Source organism: Mobula hypostoma, chromosome 8 (genome assembly GCF_963921235.1).
Source record: "Mobula hypostoma chromosome 8, sMobHyp1.1, whole genome shotgun sequence".
NCBI classification, from domain to species: Eukaryota; Metazoa; Chordata; class Chondrichthyes; order Myliobatiformes; family Myliobatidae; genus Mobula; species Mobula hypostoma.
This window is the reverse complement of record NC_086104.1, coordinates 140,324,948-140,342,341: the sequence shown is the minus strand read 5'-3', so window position 1 is coordinate 140,342,341 and position 17,394 is coordinate 140,324,948. Positions and strand designations below refer to the sequence as shown.

The 17,394-nt window shown below is 46.4% G+C and overlaps 1 protein-coding gene across 1 annotated transcript in view; it reads left to right on the top strand.

The window, feature by feature from the left end:
• slc23a2 (solute carrier family 23 member 2) overlaps nt 1-17,394 on the top strand; it is a 129,031-nt gene that overhangs the window by 101,117 nt on the left and 10,520 nt on the right. The window contains exons 10-14 of the mRNA XM_063056974.1: nt 623-779; nt 4,758-4,905; nt 14,030-14,135; nt 15,083-15,212; nt 16,864-17,001. Of these exons, the coding sequence (XP_062913044.1) occupies nt 623-779; nt 4,758-4,905; nt 14,030-14,135; nt 15,083-15,212; nt 16,864-17,001 (679 nt within the window). The remainder of the gene's footprint in view (nt 1-622; nt 780-4,757; nt 4,906-14,029; nt 14,136-15,082; nt 15,213-16,863; nt 17,002-17,394) is intronic.

Genomic DNA, 17,394 nt, shown 5'->3' with positions numbered 1-17,394 from the left:
TGACTCAGGCAGTGCATTCCACGCACCAACCACACTCTGAGCAAAAAACCTTCCTCTAATATCCCTCTTGAACTTCCCACCCCTTACCTTAAAGCCATGTCCTCTTGTATTGAGCAGTGGTGCCCTGGGGAAGAGGCGCTGGCTATCCACTCTATCTATTCCTCTTATTATCTTGTACACCTCTATCATGTCTCCTCTCATCCTCCTTCTCTCCAAAGAGTAAAGCCCTAGCTCCCTTAATCTCTGATCATAATGCATACTCTGTGCACAAATACTGCCTTGCATTCCAGCATATTCTGTTCTTATTTTGCATTTCGAGCGTGTGTGGTTATCTTTTTTTCATCTTCAGCTTCCTGCTGTAAACCAAACTGCCTAAGCAGGCAAGTGCTGGCTGTGCAGGAGATTGATCATCTGCTGGTTTCTTTATGGTCTGAACTGTACTGAACTTGTGTGGTGACAGGGGCAAAGGACCAGTGTTAATTCACCATTAAACTGGGAAAGAAACTTAAAAAGGAATTAAAGTTGCCGATAGTTGTGATAAGAGGTTATGAGTGTAGTTTATTGCAAATTTTCCTCTGACGCCTAATTGTTCCTCTACTTGCTGCTGGTTTGGCTCCTGTAGATTATTTTGGCCATCCTAGTGTCGTGGCTTCTGTGCTTCATCTTCACGGTGACTGATGTCTTCCCACCGGACAGCAACCAGTATGGCTACTATGCACGCACCGATGCAAGGAAAGGAGTTCTCTCTGTGGCGCCGTGGTTCAAAGTTCCTTACCCCTGTAAGTACGCACGCTCCGTGTTATTGCACTCACTGTCTGGAGCTGGTGAATGCCAGGCAGGAGTTCCTGATCGCCCCTTGCTGACTGAGCTGACGTATCTCCATGTGTTGTTGTGTGACTTGCGGGGGGGGGGGGGTGGACATAGAATCAGGAGACGTAGAGTCAGTATGGATAGAACTGAGAAATTCTAAGGGTAGAAAGACCCTAATGGGAGTTATCTACAGGCCCCCAAACAGTAGTCTGGATGTAGGGTGTAAGTTGAATCAAGAGTTAAAATTGGTATGTCGCAAAGGTAATGCTACAGTTGTTATGGGGGACTTCAACCTGCAGGTAGACTGGAGGAATCAGGTTGGTACTGGACCCCAAGAAAGGGAGTTTGTGGAGTCCCTCCGAGATGGATTCTTAGAACAGCTTGTACTGGAGCCTACCAGAGAGAACACAATTCTAGATTTAGTGTTGTGCAATGAACCGGATTTGATCAGGGACCTCGAGGTAAAGGAGCCATTAGGAGGTAGTGACCATAATATGATAAGTTTTAATCTACAATTTGAGAGGGAGAAGGGAAACTCGGAAGTGTCAGGCCAGCCTTCATAACAAGGGGAATTGAGTATAAGAGCAAAGAGGTCCTTTTGCAGCTGTACAGGGCCCTGGTGAGACCACACCTGGAGTACTGTGTGCAGTTTTGGTCTCCAAATTTGAGGATGGACATTCTTGCTATTGAGGGAGTGCAGCATAGGTTCACAAGGTTAATTCCCGGGATGTAGGGACTGTCATATGTCGAAAGATTGGAGCGACTGGGCTTGTATACTCTGGAATTGAGAGGGGATCTTATTGAAACATATAAGATTATTAAGGGATTGGACATGTTGGAGGCAGGAAGCATGTTATTGAAACATATAAGATTATTAAGGGATTGGACATGTTGGAGGCAGGAAGCATGTTCCCACTGATGGGTGAGTCTAGAACCAGAGGCCACAGTTTAAGAATTAGGGATAGGCCATTTAGAACGGAGTTGAGGAAAAACTTTTTCACCCAGAGAGTGGTGGATATATGGAATGCTCTGCCCCAGAAGGCTGTGGAGGCCAAGTCTCTGGAAGCTTTCAAAAAAGAGATGGATAGAGCTCTTAAAGATAGTGGAATCAAAGGTTATGGGGATAAGGCAGGAACTGGATACTGATTGTGGATGATCAGCCATGATCACAGTGAATGGCAGTGCTGGCTCGAAGGGCCGAATGGTCTACTCCTGCACCTATTGTCTGTTGGCTCTGCAGATAGGTCAGATGGTGAGCTCTAATTTGTATGGAGCTTCTCACAATCGCAGGATGCCCCAAATGCTTCTTTTTATGAGAGCGCAGAAGTTCCCACTGGTATATAATGTGCTGAAATGAAAATAGAAAATGCTGGATTTAACATTTCTTGGCCAGAAACTTTGACTCTGTAGATGCTGCCTGACCTGCTGAGTATTTCCAGAAAATCCTGTTTTTATTTCACATTTCCACCCCTTATATGCATTTGATTTTTAACCTTAGTGATGTTGTTTGAGGGTTAAATATTAGCCAGAGTTCTCCGTAGTTTTCAGGACGGCGCCTATCATTACAGACTCCCATCGCCCAGGTCTTGCCTTGTTCTCATTGCTGCCATCGGGGAGGAGGTACAGAAGCCTAAGGACACTTAATTAGACGCAGACACGCATGCATACAATACTTAACAGTTCCTTTTCTTTATCGTTACATATTTCATTGTACTGCCTCATAGGTAAAAGTTACACGTCATATGCTGGTGATATTAAATCTGATTCTGAACTAAGTTGTAGAATCAGTGTTGTACAGCGTGGAAACAAGCCCTTCAGCCCAAATCGCTTGTGTCAACCGGGATATCTATTTATCTGCGTTAGAACTATTTGCCTGGATTTGACCCATATTCCTCTTAAACGCTTTCTATCCATAGACCTGTCAATATTATTTAAAACATTGTAATTAGACCATAAAACATTGCAGCAGAGTTAGGCCATTTGGCCCATTGACTCTGTTCTGTCATTTCATCATGGCTGATCCTTTTTCCCTCTCAACCCCAATCTCCTGCCTCCCCCCCCACCCCATCCCTTCGTGCCCTGACCAATCAAGAATCGTATCAACCCCTGCCTTAAATATACATAAAGATTTGGCCTCCACAACTGCCTGTGGCAATGAATTCCACAGATTCACGACTTCCTGGCTAAAGAAATTCCTCCTCTTCTTTGCTGCTGGATGACAGTGCAACACTTTTTTTAAAAATCTTTTTTATTGATTATTATTGAGATCAACAAAAAAAACATTAAAGTAATCAAGTCAACATGTCAGTATGTACAATGAGGAATCAAATTACCAAATAACTGATTAACAAAGCTAAACAATGTATCGATAATAATAAGAAAAAATAAAGTGTTAAGAATACTCCAGCATTCTTATGGTGCTCTGGTTATCTAAGTGTGTCAACTGAGGTTTATGTACTTAACGCCCTGGATTTAAATTCATACACAGCCTTCAGATTGGATTTGAGATGCAGATAGCAGTGACTTTACTCTCTCCCTTTCCTCCTTTCTACCCCATTAACTAAAAGCAGAGAATCTATTAATGGCTGCCTTGTGTCACAGTGGTGGGAGGAAGGAGCCTCAAGCTAATGTGACACTGTCTCCTTGCCCTAACACTTTAAAACCCAAGAACATGTGTGGGAGATTAACCAAGGGTGGGAGGAGACAAATGCAGAGAAAAGTACTGACATCAGGTGGGTTGAATTGGAATGTTGCACATTCTGCCCTATTCACAACAGCTTCATTAATAGTTTGATCCCAACTGCAACATGCAATTTAGGATACCAAAGAAAGCGTAAGCAATGAAAATAAATCTTACTTTTTGAGTTGTGTGAAATTTATAAACAGTATTATGCTATGCAATAGTGGCATGCTTCTTTTGCCTATCGTTAACAGCAGTTTTAATTATAAATATCCAGTCTGTGGTTGCATTATTATGGGTTCCACCAAGCAAGGTAGTTGTTACAGTGGGCTATACCACCCAGGACGGTGTCTCCTTGGGCGGAGGTGGGGGGTGGTCACCAGGTCGCTCTTGGCTGCTCCAAGGCCTTGCTGTAAGCAGAGCTATCCCCAGACTTGGCAAACCTGAACAGTGCTCTCCTTGGGATGGGATCGGTCGCCTGCCACGCTCTCTAAGGTTTGTGCATTGGCTGAAAGCGAGCTAATAAGCTAAAGCACTCCAGTCACAAATAACGGAAAATCTGTAAATGCTGGAAATCCAAGCAACACACACAAAACGCTAGAGGAACTCAGCAGGCCAGGCAGCATCTATGGAAAAGAGTACAGTCAATGTTTTGGGCTGAGACCCTCCAGCAGGACAGTGAGTCCTGCTGGAGGGTCTTGGCCTGAAACATCGACAATACGCTTTTCCATAGAGCCTGCCTGGCCTGCTGAGTTCCTCCAGCATTTTGTATGTTGCTTAAAGCACTCCAGTGATGACTTGGAGCAACACAAAGTGCTGGAGGAACTCAGGCAGCATCTGCGGAGAGATGTGGACAGTCAGCATTTCGGGTCAAGACCCTTCAACTGGGTTGGCTTCGGATGAGGGGTCTTGAACTGAAACGTTGATGGAGCATTTCCCTCCACAGATGCTGTCTGACCCGACTGTGTTCCTCCAGCACATTCTGTGCTCTAAATGCCAGCATCTGCAGTGTCTTGTATCTCAAGATATAAGCTTTATTTAATTACAACATTTAAGCTGTTTCTCCCCCCAGAAATGGATGTGCCCAATGACTAGCAAATTGCCATAATTATTTAAAATAAACATTAGTTTTCACAGTTTTGTCTGTAACTCAGCTGGGGATTTTTTTTGAAGCTCACCTGGCTTGGTTGACAGGGGTCTGTGAAGGTTGTGACGTTGAAGCTCTCGATCTTTGAACGGTACTGACCATTGTGCTGGTTCTTTGCAGGTCAGTGGGGTGTCCCGACCGTCTCAGCAGCTGGAGTGATAGGGATGCTGAGTGCAGTGGTTGCCAGTATCATTGAGTCCATCGGTGATTACTACGCCTGTGCCAGGCTGTCCTGTGCTCCTCCCCCACCGGTTCATGCAATCAACAGGTACCTAAACACAGGAGGAATCCTGTGCCTGTGTGTGTAAAATCGTTGTTAAATTATTCTGCTGTAACTCACTGTTTTTGCTTTTTCCCCTCATTCCTTTCTTCCTTCCCTTGGATTTCTCTGCTATTAATCCCTAAACTTTTTATCTTTTTCCTTTTACAGTATATTTTCTTTTGCTCTCCCTGTAGGTACGTGCTCGCCTCGTGTCTGCTATTTGCTCTTTCATCGTTCCGTTGCCCCTTTTCTTCCAACCCCTTGAACTCATCTTTTTCTGCATTTTCTTCACCTTTTCCTGCTGGGTCTTCCTCTCAACCCGACCATTGAACTTTTTGCCACAGGTTTGCTCATCTGTGTGTGTGCGCACACATCTCTCTGTCCTTGCGTTTATGACCTCTAAATGGCATGTTTGGAAATGTATTCATTTGGAAGTATTGGCCATTAGTTGCCCCTAGTGACAGTCACCCTGGTCAGAGCAGTTCCTGTTTCTCTCCCCTTTTTAATGAGTACATTGTGTCCTCTGCACTCGACTCATTCATTTGTTCATCGGTTGCCATGGACGCCATCTTGCAGATGAGGCTAGATTCACTAAAGATCTGCTTCAACTCATTCTGCTTCAAGTCAACACAACCTAGCCTCAGTTGTGTGAAAGTGAGAGACAAGCTTTTAATTTTCAGGAGAGTCAGCATCAGGGCCAGGGTTGTTGCTGTGCTGGGCCAGGATCGTTGGATCCCACAATTCAAACTTGGACTTGGAGCTTCTGGTTGAGAGTGTTAGCTATGCAACAGCTTGTCACTGGATTAAGAGTGCAGTGGGCTGTTAGACTAGAGACAAGAGTCTGAGCAGCTGGGTAACTAAATAAATAATCAGAAATAAAACCCGAGTATCAGTAATGGTGACACTTAAGTGACCAGGTAATTCTAAAAGATCTTCTGGTCCACAGGTCCTTCATTGGGAAGAATTGCCATCATAGTTTTTTAAATTATGAGAGACACAGATAGAGTGAATAGAACATAGGAAACAGGAGCAGGAGTAGGCCATCTGGCCCGTCAAGCCTGCTCCACCATTCAATAAAATCATGGCTGATCTGGCCATGGACTCATCTCCACCTACCTGCCTTTTCCCCATAACCCTTAATTTCCCTACTATGCAAAAATCTATCCAAACTTGTCTTAAATATATTTACTGAGTTAGCCTCCACTGCTTCACTAGGCAGAGAATTTCACAGATTCACCAATATCTGGGAAAAGCAGTTTCTCCTCAGCTCCATCTTAAATATTCTCTCCTGAACCTTGAGGCTATGTCCCCTAGTTGTAGTCTCACCTACCAGTTTTTCTGCCTCTGTCTTATCTATTCCTTTCATAATTTTGTATGTTTCTATAAGATCTCCTCTCATTCTTCTGAATTCCAGCGAGTACAGTCCCAGGCAACTCGGTCTCTCCTCATAGTCTAACCCCCTCGTCTCTGGAATCAACCTGGTGAACCTCCTCTGCACCTCCTCCAAAGCCAGTATATCCTTCCTGAAGTAAGGGCACCAGAACTGCACGCAGTACTCCAGGTGCGGCCTCACCAGTACCCTGTACAGTTGCAGCATGACCTCCCTGCACATAAATTCACTCCCTCTAGCAATGAAGGCCAACATTCCATTTGCCTTCTTGATAGCCTGCTGCATCTGCAAACCAACCTTTTGTGATTCATGCACAGACACTCCCAAGGCCCTCTGCATTCAACATATCGTGAACAGTTGAGGGCCCAGCACCAACCCCTGTGGCACACCACTCACCACTGATTGCCTACCAGAGTAACACCCATTCCGACTCTCTGCTTTCTATTAGTTAACCAATGCCCTATCCATGCTAATACATCACCCCCAACTCTATGTATCCTTACCTTTGTGGATGTTTTTTATGCAGCACCTTATCGAACGCCTTCTGGAAGTCCAAGTTAATAATATCCATCTGTTCCCCTCTATCCACTGCGCTCATTATATGCTCAAAAAACTCCAGTAAGTTTATCAAACAGGACTGCCTTTTCTTTCCAGATGCCTCACTATTTCTTCCTTAATGATAGTTTCAAGCATTTTCCCAGCTACAGATGTTAAACTAACTATAGTTACCTGCCTTTTTGAACAGTTGTGTGACATTTGCCATCTTCCAATCTGTCAGGACTTGCCCAGAGTCCAGAGAACTCTGGTAAATTATCACCAAAGCCTCTCCTATAACTTCTGCCATTTCTTTCAGTACCCTGGGATGCATTCCATCAGGACCAGGGGACTTTACTATCTTTGGGCCCATAGCTGGAATCTTTTACCCAGAATCAAAATAATATTAGAGGGCTTACATTTAACGTGAGGTGGTGGCAGAGGGTGGGGGTCATGGTTAAAGGAGATGTGTGGAGCAGGTTTGTTTTACACAGAGTGGTGGATGCCTGAAATGTGTTGCTGGTGATTCGTGGTGGAGGCAAATACCATAAGACTTAGGAGCAGAATTAGGGCATGCAGCCCATCGAGTGGGCTCTGCCATTCCATCATGGCCAAATATGAAGAGGCTTTTAGATAGGCATGTGAATGTGCAGACGATGGAGGGATATGGTTGGTGTGCTTGCAGAAGGGACTGATTTAACTGGTGTGTTAATCACGAGTTTTGATTAGTTTGGCACAACATTGTGACCAAGGGGCCAGTTCCTGTGCTGTGCTGTTGTATGTAATGCATACGTTAGATGCAGCTGTGTGTGTGTATATGTCTGTGAATGTGTGTGCTGTAAGGGGGTGCGGCTGGAATCCTGGTTTTCTTCATCTGTGTGTGTACAATTGTACAGTATGTGTTTATGTAGGTGTGCATCTGATGTATGTGGCGTCTGTGTGTGTGATGTACTGGTTTTAACCTGTGTGTATGATTGTATTCTGTAACTATGGCTGGGGGGCAAATCGGAAGCCTGGTTTCTGAGAGAAAGATGTGGCTAGGTTGTGAGCTGCTGGGTGGAATGCCCTTAGCCTGTCATATAGATCTTTTCAAGTTATACCACAAATAGCGCCTAGGTCACCTTCCCCACATCAAACAACCCCTGCATCACAGTGGTGATCCTATCAACTGTCACGTAGCTAGCTGTTTCTGTAGAAGAGCTCGGTGTTCGTGAGGCCTCCCTGCTGCAGAGGCGGGTGCAGTGTTGTTTCAAATCACGAACATGAGATTCTGCAGAAGCTGGAAATCCAGAGCAACACACGTACACAAAATTCTGGAGGAAGTCAGCAGGTCAGGCAGCATCTATGCAAATAAATAGTTGACGTTTCGGGGTGTGACCCTTCTGGACTGCAGAGGAAGAGGGAAGATGTCAGAGTAAGAAATTGGGCGGCGGGGTGGGAAGGAGCACAAGCTAGAAGGTGTTAGGTGAAGCCAGGTGGGTGAGGGAGAGGGATGAAGTAAGTAGCTGGGAGGTGATAGGTAGAAAAGGGAATGAACTGGAAAAGAAGGAATCATCTAGGAGAGGACAGTGGACCTTGGGAGGAAGGGAAAGAGGATGGGCAGGAGAAGAGAAGAGGTAAGAGGGGTACCAGAGTGGTGAATGGAGGGGAAAAAAGGGGAAGGTAAAGGTGTCCTTCTTCAAAGAATGGTGTTTCCCTTCTTCCACTATTGATGCTGCCCTCACCCACATTTCCTCCATTTCCTGAACGTCCGCCTTCACCACTTTAACAGGGATAGAGTTCCTCTTGTCCTCACGTTCCACCCTATGAGTCTCCACGTCCAGTACAACATTCTCCGTAGCTTCCGCTATCTTCAGTGGGCCCCTACCACCAAGCACGTCCTTGCCTCCCCATCCCCCCCCCCCCCCCACTTTCCACAGGGATCACTGTCTCAGGATTTCCTTGTCCCTTCATCCCTCCCCACTGACCTCCCTCCTGGCACCTATCCCTGCCCATTCACCACCTCCTTCACCTCCATCCAGGGCCCCAAACAGTCTGTCCAGATGAGCAACACTTCACCTGCTAATCTGTTGGGGTCACCTAATGAATTCAGTGAGACCGGACATAGATTGGGGGGACTGCTTTGTCAATCATCTTCATTCCATCTGTAAAAAGCAGGATTTCCTGGTGACCAACTATTTTAATTCCCGTCCCCATTTCCTGTTCGACATGTCAGTCCATTGCCTTCTGTGCTGGTATGGTGAGACAACTTCTCATGTTCTGTCCAGGTAGCCTCCAATCTGAGTGCAGGAGCATCAATTTCTCCAACTTCTGGTAACTTTTCCCCATCCCCCTTACCTTTCCTTCTATTCTCCTCTCTGGTCCCCCTCTTAGCTCTTTTCTCCTTTTCACCTGCCTGTCTCCTCCTCCGGTGCCCCTTCTCCTTACCTTTCTCCCATGGCCTACTCTCCTCTCAGATTCCTTCTTCTCCAGCCCTTCGCTTTCTTCACCTACCACCTCCCAGTTTCTCACTTAATTCCACCCCCCCCGCCACCTACCTGGTTTGACCTTCTAGCTTGCACTCCTTCCCCTCCCACCCCCGCACTTTCTTATTCTGGCTTTTTGCCCTTTCCTTTCCAGTCCCAATGAAGGGTCTTGGCTCGAAAGGTCGACTATTTATTTATTTCCATGGATGCTGCCTGACCTGCTAAGTTCCTCCAGTATTTCAAGATTATCCTTCAAGATTAATTATAATTCAACCATACATGAATACAGCTAAACAAAACAGCGTTCCCCCGGAGCCAAGGTGCAAAGCACAGTCATACATAGCACAAGACACTTATGGCACATATAAGATAACAGTAAACATATAGTCACACAAAAAATATAATATAGCCCAAGTCCAAGAGTGACATCCTGCAGATTGATGGTGCACGGCTGATTGTTGGCAGGAACAAGGCCTCAACAGTCCGTAGACAAATGCTTGCATCCAATCCACCTCGTCTTCCACCAAGTGAACATCAGAGGGCAGCACTGGAGGGGGGGGGCCTGCCCACAATCCAGCATGGACGCTGTGGCCTGAGGCCTAGTCCGCACTGCAACAGAGGCCATGATCTGGACTCGCAGTTTACTACATTACCAATGTCCAACAGGGTTGTGCAATCACAAGAAAAATAACCAAAGTAATCACTCTCTGTTAGACTGCACACCACCTTCGTACACTGACTCTGATGCTTTCCTGCAGCAGGCAGCAACACAAGCTGCACCAAATCCAACTCTTCTAGCTTAGTCAATTTGCTGATGAGGTAGTTCTACGATACCTGAAGTTCTTAAAAGTCCGGATTTGTTTTATGATCATAAAGAAGAAGTTTAAAAAGGACCAAAGCACCTTTGTTGGCTATGAGTAGGTCACTGTTGCCGGAAAGCCAATTTGATTTTCCAATGTCTCTGGAAAATCTATAATGACCTTGACTGCGTCAATAGCTCAGCATCCTCAACTCCCAAGGTAAGAATTCCTGGAATTCTCTTCCATTCAGAGAAGAAATTCCTCCTTGGTCATAGTTTGGTGACCCTTTATCTTGAAACTGTCTTCCTAGTTCTAGAAAATCTCAGCAGCTGAGGCAGCATCTACGGAGAGGAATAAACAGGCGATGTTTCAGGCCAAGATTCAGTCCTGATGGTGGGTTTTGGCCTAAATTGTCAACTGTATATTCCTCCCCGTGGGTGCTACCTGGCCCACTGCGTTCCTCCAGCACTTTACATGTGTGTGTGTGGCTCTGCATTTCCAGCATCTGGGGAATCACTCGTGTTCCTAGTTCTACGTTCCCCTCTCAGCATCCATCTTGTCAGTCCACCATGGAATCGTGTTTTCCAATAAGGTCACCACTTATTCTTTTAAACTCCTGTGAAGCTAGTTCTGGTCAACTCAATATAAAGCAAGCCCTTCACCCCAAGAATGAGTCAAATATATCTTGTCTACACAAACTACAGTGCGAGATCCTAAAATCTTGCTAAAAATAACGGGACCAAAGCTGTAGCAGTCCTCCAGTGGTCTCATCAAATGCCTGAAGTTTTAGCAAGAATTGATTACCATTGTGCAACTTAACAGCCCACTGGGGGAATTTAGCAGGTCAAGCAGCATCTGTCTATGGTACAGCGGATAGGGCTAGACGTAGGATTAAGACAGATGCTGTTTATTTTGTTGGGGGTCATTCTGGAGTTATGACATTATGGATTGCGTAGTTATGGTTTAACTAAAATGAGAACCAGTCCTCAGGAAATAAAACCTGTACACAATTTATCTTCCCACATAGGAACTCAGCAGGCCAGACAGCATCTGTGGAAAAGAGTAAACAGTCAATGTTTCGGGCCGAAACCCTTCTTCTGGACTGTTTTGGATCTCCAGCATCTGCAGATTTTCTCCTGTTTGATAATTTAACTTTGTTGCTGGTGAAACCAATCATTGGGTGTGGGGTATTCTCTGTCCCATTGAAACTACCCAAGGCTAGATAATAGATGAATGTCCTGCTAATTAGCACATTGTTAAAAGTATCACTGCCTCTTCATGCGCAGTTCAGGACAGATCTGTTTTGGTACTTAACCTGCTGGTTTGTTGTACGTTCACTGAGCCGTCCTTCAACACTAACAAAAAGACTGTGGTTTGGCTGCCTGGACTTCGTACTCAAACGCTTTTGGAATAGACACCAGTATTGAATATTCAAAGCAGGTTGTGCTAGTTTGGGATGTGCTGCTATTATGAATGTGTATTCTGCAAATTTAAAATGCTAAAGTTAAGTAGGCGATTATAGCAATTGAAACTGTAATTAACGGTTTATAGTTATTTTTGTGTTGAAGGTCAGGAGGGTGAAACTCTCCCGCACTCATTCTCCTGAAGGTTTGCTGTATGAATAAAAACTTTTTATTTGGGCCAAGGCCCAGTCCTGGCATGTAGGAAGGATCTGATTGGGAGGGCCCCTCTCATAGCCAGCCAGGCTAGGTCCTGGTGAGGCCTTGCAGTGGAGCGTTCTACCAGATAGTCTGGACAATCTGATTGGGGAACAATGCTGCAGTGTCTGCAGGACCTTCTGTGTTGACCACTGCCTGATGGCCTTGTAATCAAATGCCATTCTGACCTGTCAGTCCATGGCCTCCTCTACTGCTGTGATGAGGCCACACTTAGGATGGAGGAGCAACACCTTATATTCTGTCTGGGTAGCCTCCCACCTGGTGGCACGAACATCGATTTCTTGAATTTCCAGTAATTGTCCCCCCACCCTTTCACGATTCCGCATTCCTGTTTTTCTCCCTCACCTTATCTCCTTACCTGCTCACCACCTCCCTCGGGTGCTCCTCCCCTTTCCTTTTCTTCCATGGTCTTCTGTCCTCCTATCAGATTCCCCCCTGACCAGCCCTTTATTTCTGTCACCAATCAACTTCCCAGCTGTTTATTTCACCCCTCCCCCTCTCCCGAGTTTCACCTATCACCTATCACCTGGTACTTCCTCCTCCCCTCCCCTACCTTCTTACTCTGACTTCTCTTTTTTCCAGTCCTGATGAAGGGTTTTGGCCCAAAATAGCGATGGTTTACCGTCGGCCCTCCTTATCCGCGAGTTCCGCATGCGCGAATTCAACCAACCGCTAATCGAGAAAACCCGGAAGTGCTCTTCGACCACTTGTTGTTCGAACATGTACAGACTTTTTTTTCTTGTCATTATTCCCTAAACAATGCAGTATAACAACTATTTACATAGTATTTACATTGTATTAGGTATTATAAGTAATCTAGAGATGATTTAAAGTATACGGGAGGATGTGCGTAGGTTATCGTGGATCAGGGTCAAAAAAAACCGCAAGTTCTCTTACTAAGTAAGTCGGAACAGGTACGTCCGGTGTTATTTAGCATCAGTTAGTCAAACATTTGTCTTAGTATATAGTATATATTTTACCTTTCTATACATATAAAACACTTAAAAAACATATGTTTCAGCGCCGGGCTCGAGAACGGAAATTCCCAAGTTCGATCCGATGACAGAGCGCTCCCGAGCTTGCTCTCCATCCGTGCCAGGTTGATATGGAGGATCAAAAACCCGAAACCCCAAAACGCAGTAATTAAACCACTGCGTTGCTTAGTAATAATTGTAGCTTTCATCGGGGCAGGGCCTTTCTCACTTTATCCTTTAAAATTGTTCCAATCATTGACCGACTGTAGCCTAACGTTTTTCCAATGACTGATGGCGTTTCACCTCTTTCCAATCGCTTTATTATTTCCACTTTATTTTAAATCGTGATTATTTTCATGAATAGAAACACTGCGCATTTAGAGCTCTGCCGCCGGGTCCTAAGGTCCACCGCATTTAGACAGGTTGAATAAGGGACTTGAGCATCCAAGTTTTTTTGGTATCCGCGAGGGGTCCCGGAACCAATCCCTCGCGGATAAGGAGGGCCGACTGTACTCTTTTCCGTAGGTGGTGCCTGACCTGCTGAGTTTCTCCAGCATCTTGTGTGTGTGTTCCTTTGGATTTTCAGCATCTGTAGACTTTCTCGTGTTTATATTTTCCAGTTACAGCTCCCGTGTGTCTCCAGTTTTAGTCAGTCGCTACAGTTTTGACCTAAAACACTTGACAATTCCTGGCACCCTCCCCCACCCCACCCTCCCCAGCAGATGTTCCCGATTCCAGCATCTGCAGACTCTTACATCTCTCTTGATTACTTTTGTGCTGCATTTCCTTTGCACTGACCACCCTCACTAAGGTGCTGAAAATTACCTCTTGCTCCTGACTGGGTGCTGCTTTTAATAAAGGCCTAGCTAGCTTGCTGCTTGGTGGCTCTCCAAGGTTATTTCATTTGATTTGGCTGAACTTTAATAAGTCTAGAAAGGAAGGAAAAGTCTGTTCAATACTTGGGTTCCTGCCTTATTACTCAATGATCATGACCTTGGCTCCTATACTGGACCATAATTTCAGATCTATTTCTAATTTGTGATGCCTAACATGATTGAACTCCCTGGGTAACTTGGGCTGGAGGTCCCACAAACATGAGAAAGGTCTGATGAAGGGACCTGGCCTGAACTGTTGACTGTTCACTCTTTTTCCATTGATGCTGCCTGGCCTGCGGAATCCCTCCAGCACTTTGTGTTGCTTTGGGTAGGAGTTGACTGTCAAGGGTTGATTTGCTTCTCATTGCAGTACCCAAGCAGTTGTTCTTACCTTGGTGTTTCTGTGTCTGCAGGGGCATCATGATTGAAGGTTTATCCTGTGTACTGGATGGGCTGTTTGGCACTGGAAATGGTTCCACGTCCTCCAGCCCCAACATCGGAGTGCTGGGAATCACAAAGGTAAGAGCACATCTGGAATTTGCAGCGGCTGAGCCTCATCAATTGAGCTGCCACCTCTGTTAGAGTTTGCCACGGCCTGACCCTGTTAAATTGTCTTTCACAGGCGTGGTGGGGGTGTTTCTGGTATCAAATTTCTCCATGGTGGCCACCTTTAAACAACAGTTTGGAGTATAAACTGTCAAGTGAAACACATCACAATGGATTCAGTGGCTGAGTGAGGAACACCCTCCAACCCCAGTTCAGCTGCTCAACTCCTGTGGCTATTTGTTTTGTCTATTGCAGGGTTGTCTTAATGCCATGGATCCCTACCACTAGCCAATGGGTCTGTGGACCCTAGGTTGTGATCCCCTGGTCAAGACCATCCTGGACATTCTCTGCTGTTCATCGAGAACAAAAGAAACTGGAATTCGCACTCACTGCTTCCCCCAGATGAAATGAGCAATCAGATGTCCACGGTGGACGGGCCTTCACTTTTTATCTCGGGCTTTGATCTGGAGATAAGGTTGGGGTGCTGCCATCCCCCTCTGTTGGATCACCAACAGCCACAAACTGGTCAGCAGGCAACAAATACCATAGCACAGAGCACTGGAAATGCCGCTGCCCTACTGACCTGGCGTTACTCCTCTGAAGTTACGAGCCTTTCGCAATTGTTCTCTACAAATCTGAAAGGCTTCCAAATCAAAGCTCAAAGTAAATTTATTATCAGAGCACATGTATGTCACCGTGTACAACTCTGAGAGATTCTTTTTCTTGTGGGCATACTCAGGAAATCCAAGAAACGTAATAGAATCAGTGAAGGACCCGAAGGACCTGATCCTGGGTTGACTGATCCCAGGCACAGTGTGACGGTCGTCTCTGCATTGCATTGCCTCCTGGTTTTCCTGCTGGCCATGGTGCTGATTTTGTTTTGGACCTGTCCTCATTGATAACCCTCTCTGGTGTCGCAGGTGGGAAGCCGGAGGGTGATACAGTACGGGGCTGTGATGATGCTTCTGCTGGGGACCGTCGGAAAGTTCAGCGCACTCTTTGCCTCGCTCCCGGACCCAGTCCTCGGAGCACTCTTCTGCACTTTGTTTGGTACGTTGCTGTTTTATGTTGAGATCTTCATTGTCTAACATCTGGAACAGCTGCCTGGGGTGACAGTTCGGCATGGGTGGTGTAGATTTAACGGGCTGGCTTGCGGGTTGGTTGGGGCAAGGGTTGATGGTTCACCTTGCATCCTCTGTTGGGCACGTGGCCAAGTGGTTAAGGCGTTCGTCTAGTGATCTGAAGGTCGCTAGTTCGAGCCTCAGCTGTGGCAGCGTGTCTATGTCCTTGAGCAAGGCACTTAACCACACATTGCTCTAGTGTCTGTGTGAGGAGTGGCGCCCCACACAGATTTCCAATCTGCGCCTTGTAAGGTATGAAAATGCCCAACACAGGCCTCTCATGGTCTGAGTGGACGTTCCCTCCCTCCCTCACATCCTTTACCTTGGATCCAGTAACTGCAGGTCTCAGAACCCACTAAGACGGCGGTGGAAACGCTCAGCAGGTCGGGAAATATTACCTCTGTTCCTCTGTCTGCAGGTGCTGCCTGACCTGCTTAGTGTCTCCACTCCCTGCTGCTGCTGGTTTCCAGCAGTTTCCGTTTTCATTTTGCACCTGCAGATTTTATGTTTGCTTTTTCATCGAGTGTACTGACAGTGACAGGTGAGCAAGAAAGAGCTGAGTGACTGAGGGCGGGGAAGGGTTGGCCCATTCATACCCTTCCAGTTGCATTCAGTCTGCCCCCATCCGGGCATGGGTTTGTTAGGAGGTTATGGCCCAGTCCCAACACCGAGAGATTCAGACTGAGATTTTTTTATCACGTGTACATTTTAACAGTGAAATGCCATCGTTTGCATTAACAACCAGCCCACCTGGGGAGGTGCTGGGTGAGGTGGGGGGTGAGGTGGCTGGCAGCTCACAAGTGTGCCACATATTTCAGCCCCAGCATTGCATGCTCACCATGCTTAGCAGAACAACACAGAACATACCAAGTGACAAGGCAACAGCAGCCAAAACAAGCCCTGTTCCTCCCTCCCACCCACCCACATACTGTGTATACACAGTCTTCTAACCCCTGGATTTGATTATTCTCCAGCCATGTCCACATCGCTGACCTTCGAGCCCGGAGTGGAGCCTTAGCACTTCGGCCTGTCCTCAAACTCTCCCATGTCCCTGTTCCTAAGCCCTAACTCCCCTCCCTGTCTCCAAAACCATCCCCATGAACCTTAAAAAAAACAACTACTCTGATCCGTGACTTTGTCACAGATCGCAGCTCGTTGCCATTTTGGCGCCTGGGTAGACGGAAGTTAATAGCTTGTTGGTGGGCAGGGAATGGATGAGCACCAGGGACTTGGGGGGCGGCGGGGTGGTGCAGGTGTGATGTCAGTACTGCTGGGCAGGGATTACTCATGAGGTGCTGCACTTTCAGAGGGAATGTACTGAAGGAGAACAGCACTGCCCATGTTCTGCTCTTCATAAACATGAGGGTTGTCCAGCAGGTTTAGGTGGTTCAAGCAGACATGAGGTATTTTGGCATCGGCTGCAGGTAATCAGTTCTCCTGGCATCCAACCTGTTTCCCTCGCTGGGCCCTGCCATTTTGAGGAGCTTGCTGGGGCAGAAAGTCTGCCAGTGGGAGGAGGTCAGTTGAGATATTTTCCGGTGAAGAAGCCTTTTTTGGTAATCGTAACACTTTGCTTGCAGGGATGATTACAGCTGTGGGACTGTCCAACCTTCAGTTTGTTGACCTCAACTCCTCTCGCAACCTCTTTGTCCTTGGATTCTCCATCTTTTTTGGTCTCGTGTTGCCTAGCTACTTGAAGCAGAATCCCCTGGTAACAGGTAGGTCTGCCTTGTCTTCCCTGGTCCTGCCTGTCATTCCTTCTGAAACTAGTAGCAATGGGCTCCAGTGGACCCTTAGTGTCTTTTGGAAACATTTCAACATTTCCCCGGCCAGGTCCTAGCACAGCTGCAGCTGCCTGAATGGCCATTTGGGTTTTGCAATTCTGAGAACCATTTCCTACCTTAAATCGGCACTAACCAAACACTCAGTTGTGGGGGTCTGGACTTGCCCTCACAAGACCACCTCAGCCTTTTCCACTCTCAGCTCTGAGCACGGTCTCCGTGCAGTTCTTCATTCTCTTTATACCTCATTCTCTTTATACCTCATTCTCTTTCACATTGCCTCTGCTTTATCTCCGCTCGGGCAAGCCTGGCTTGGCCATCCATTGCCCC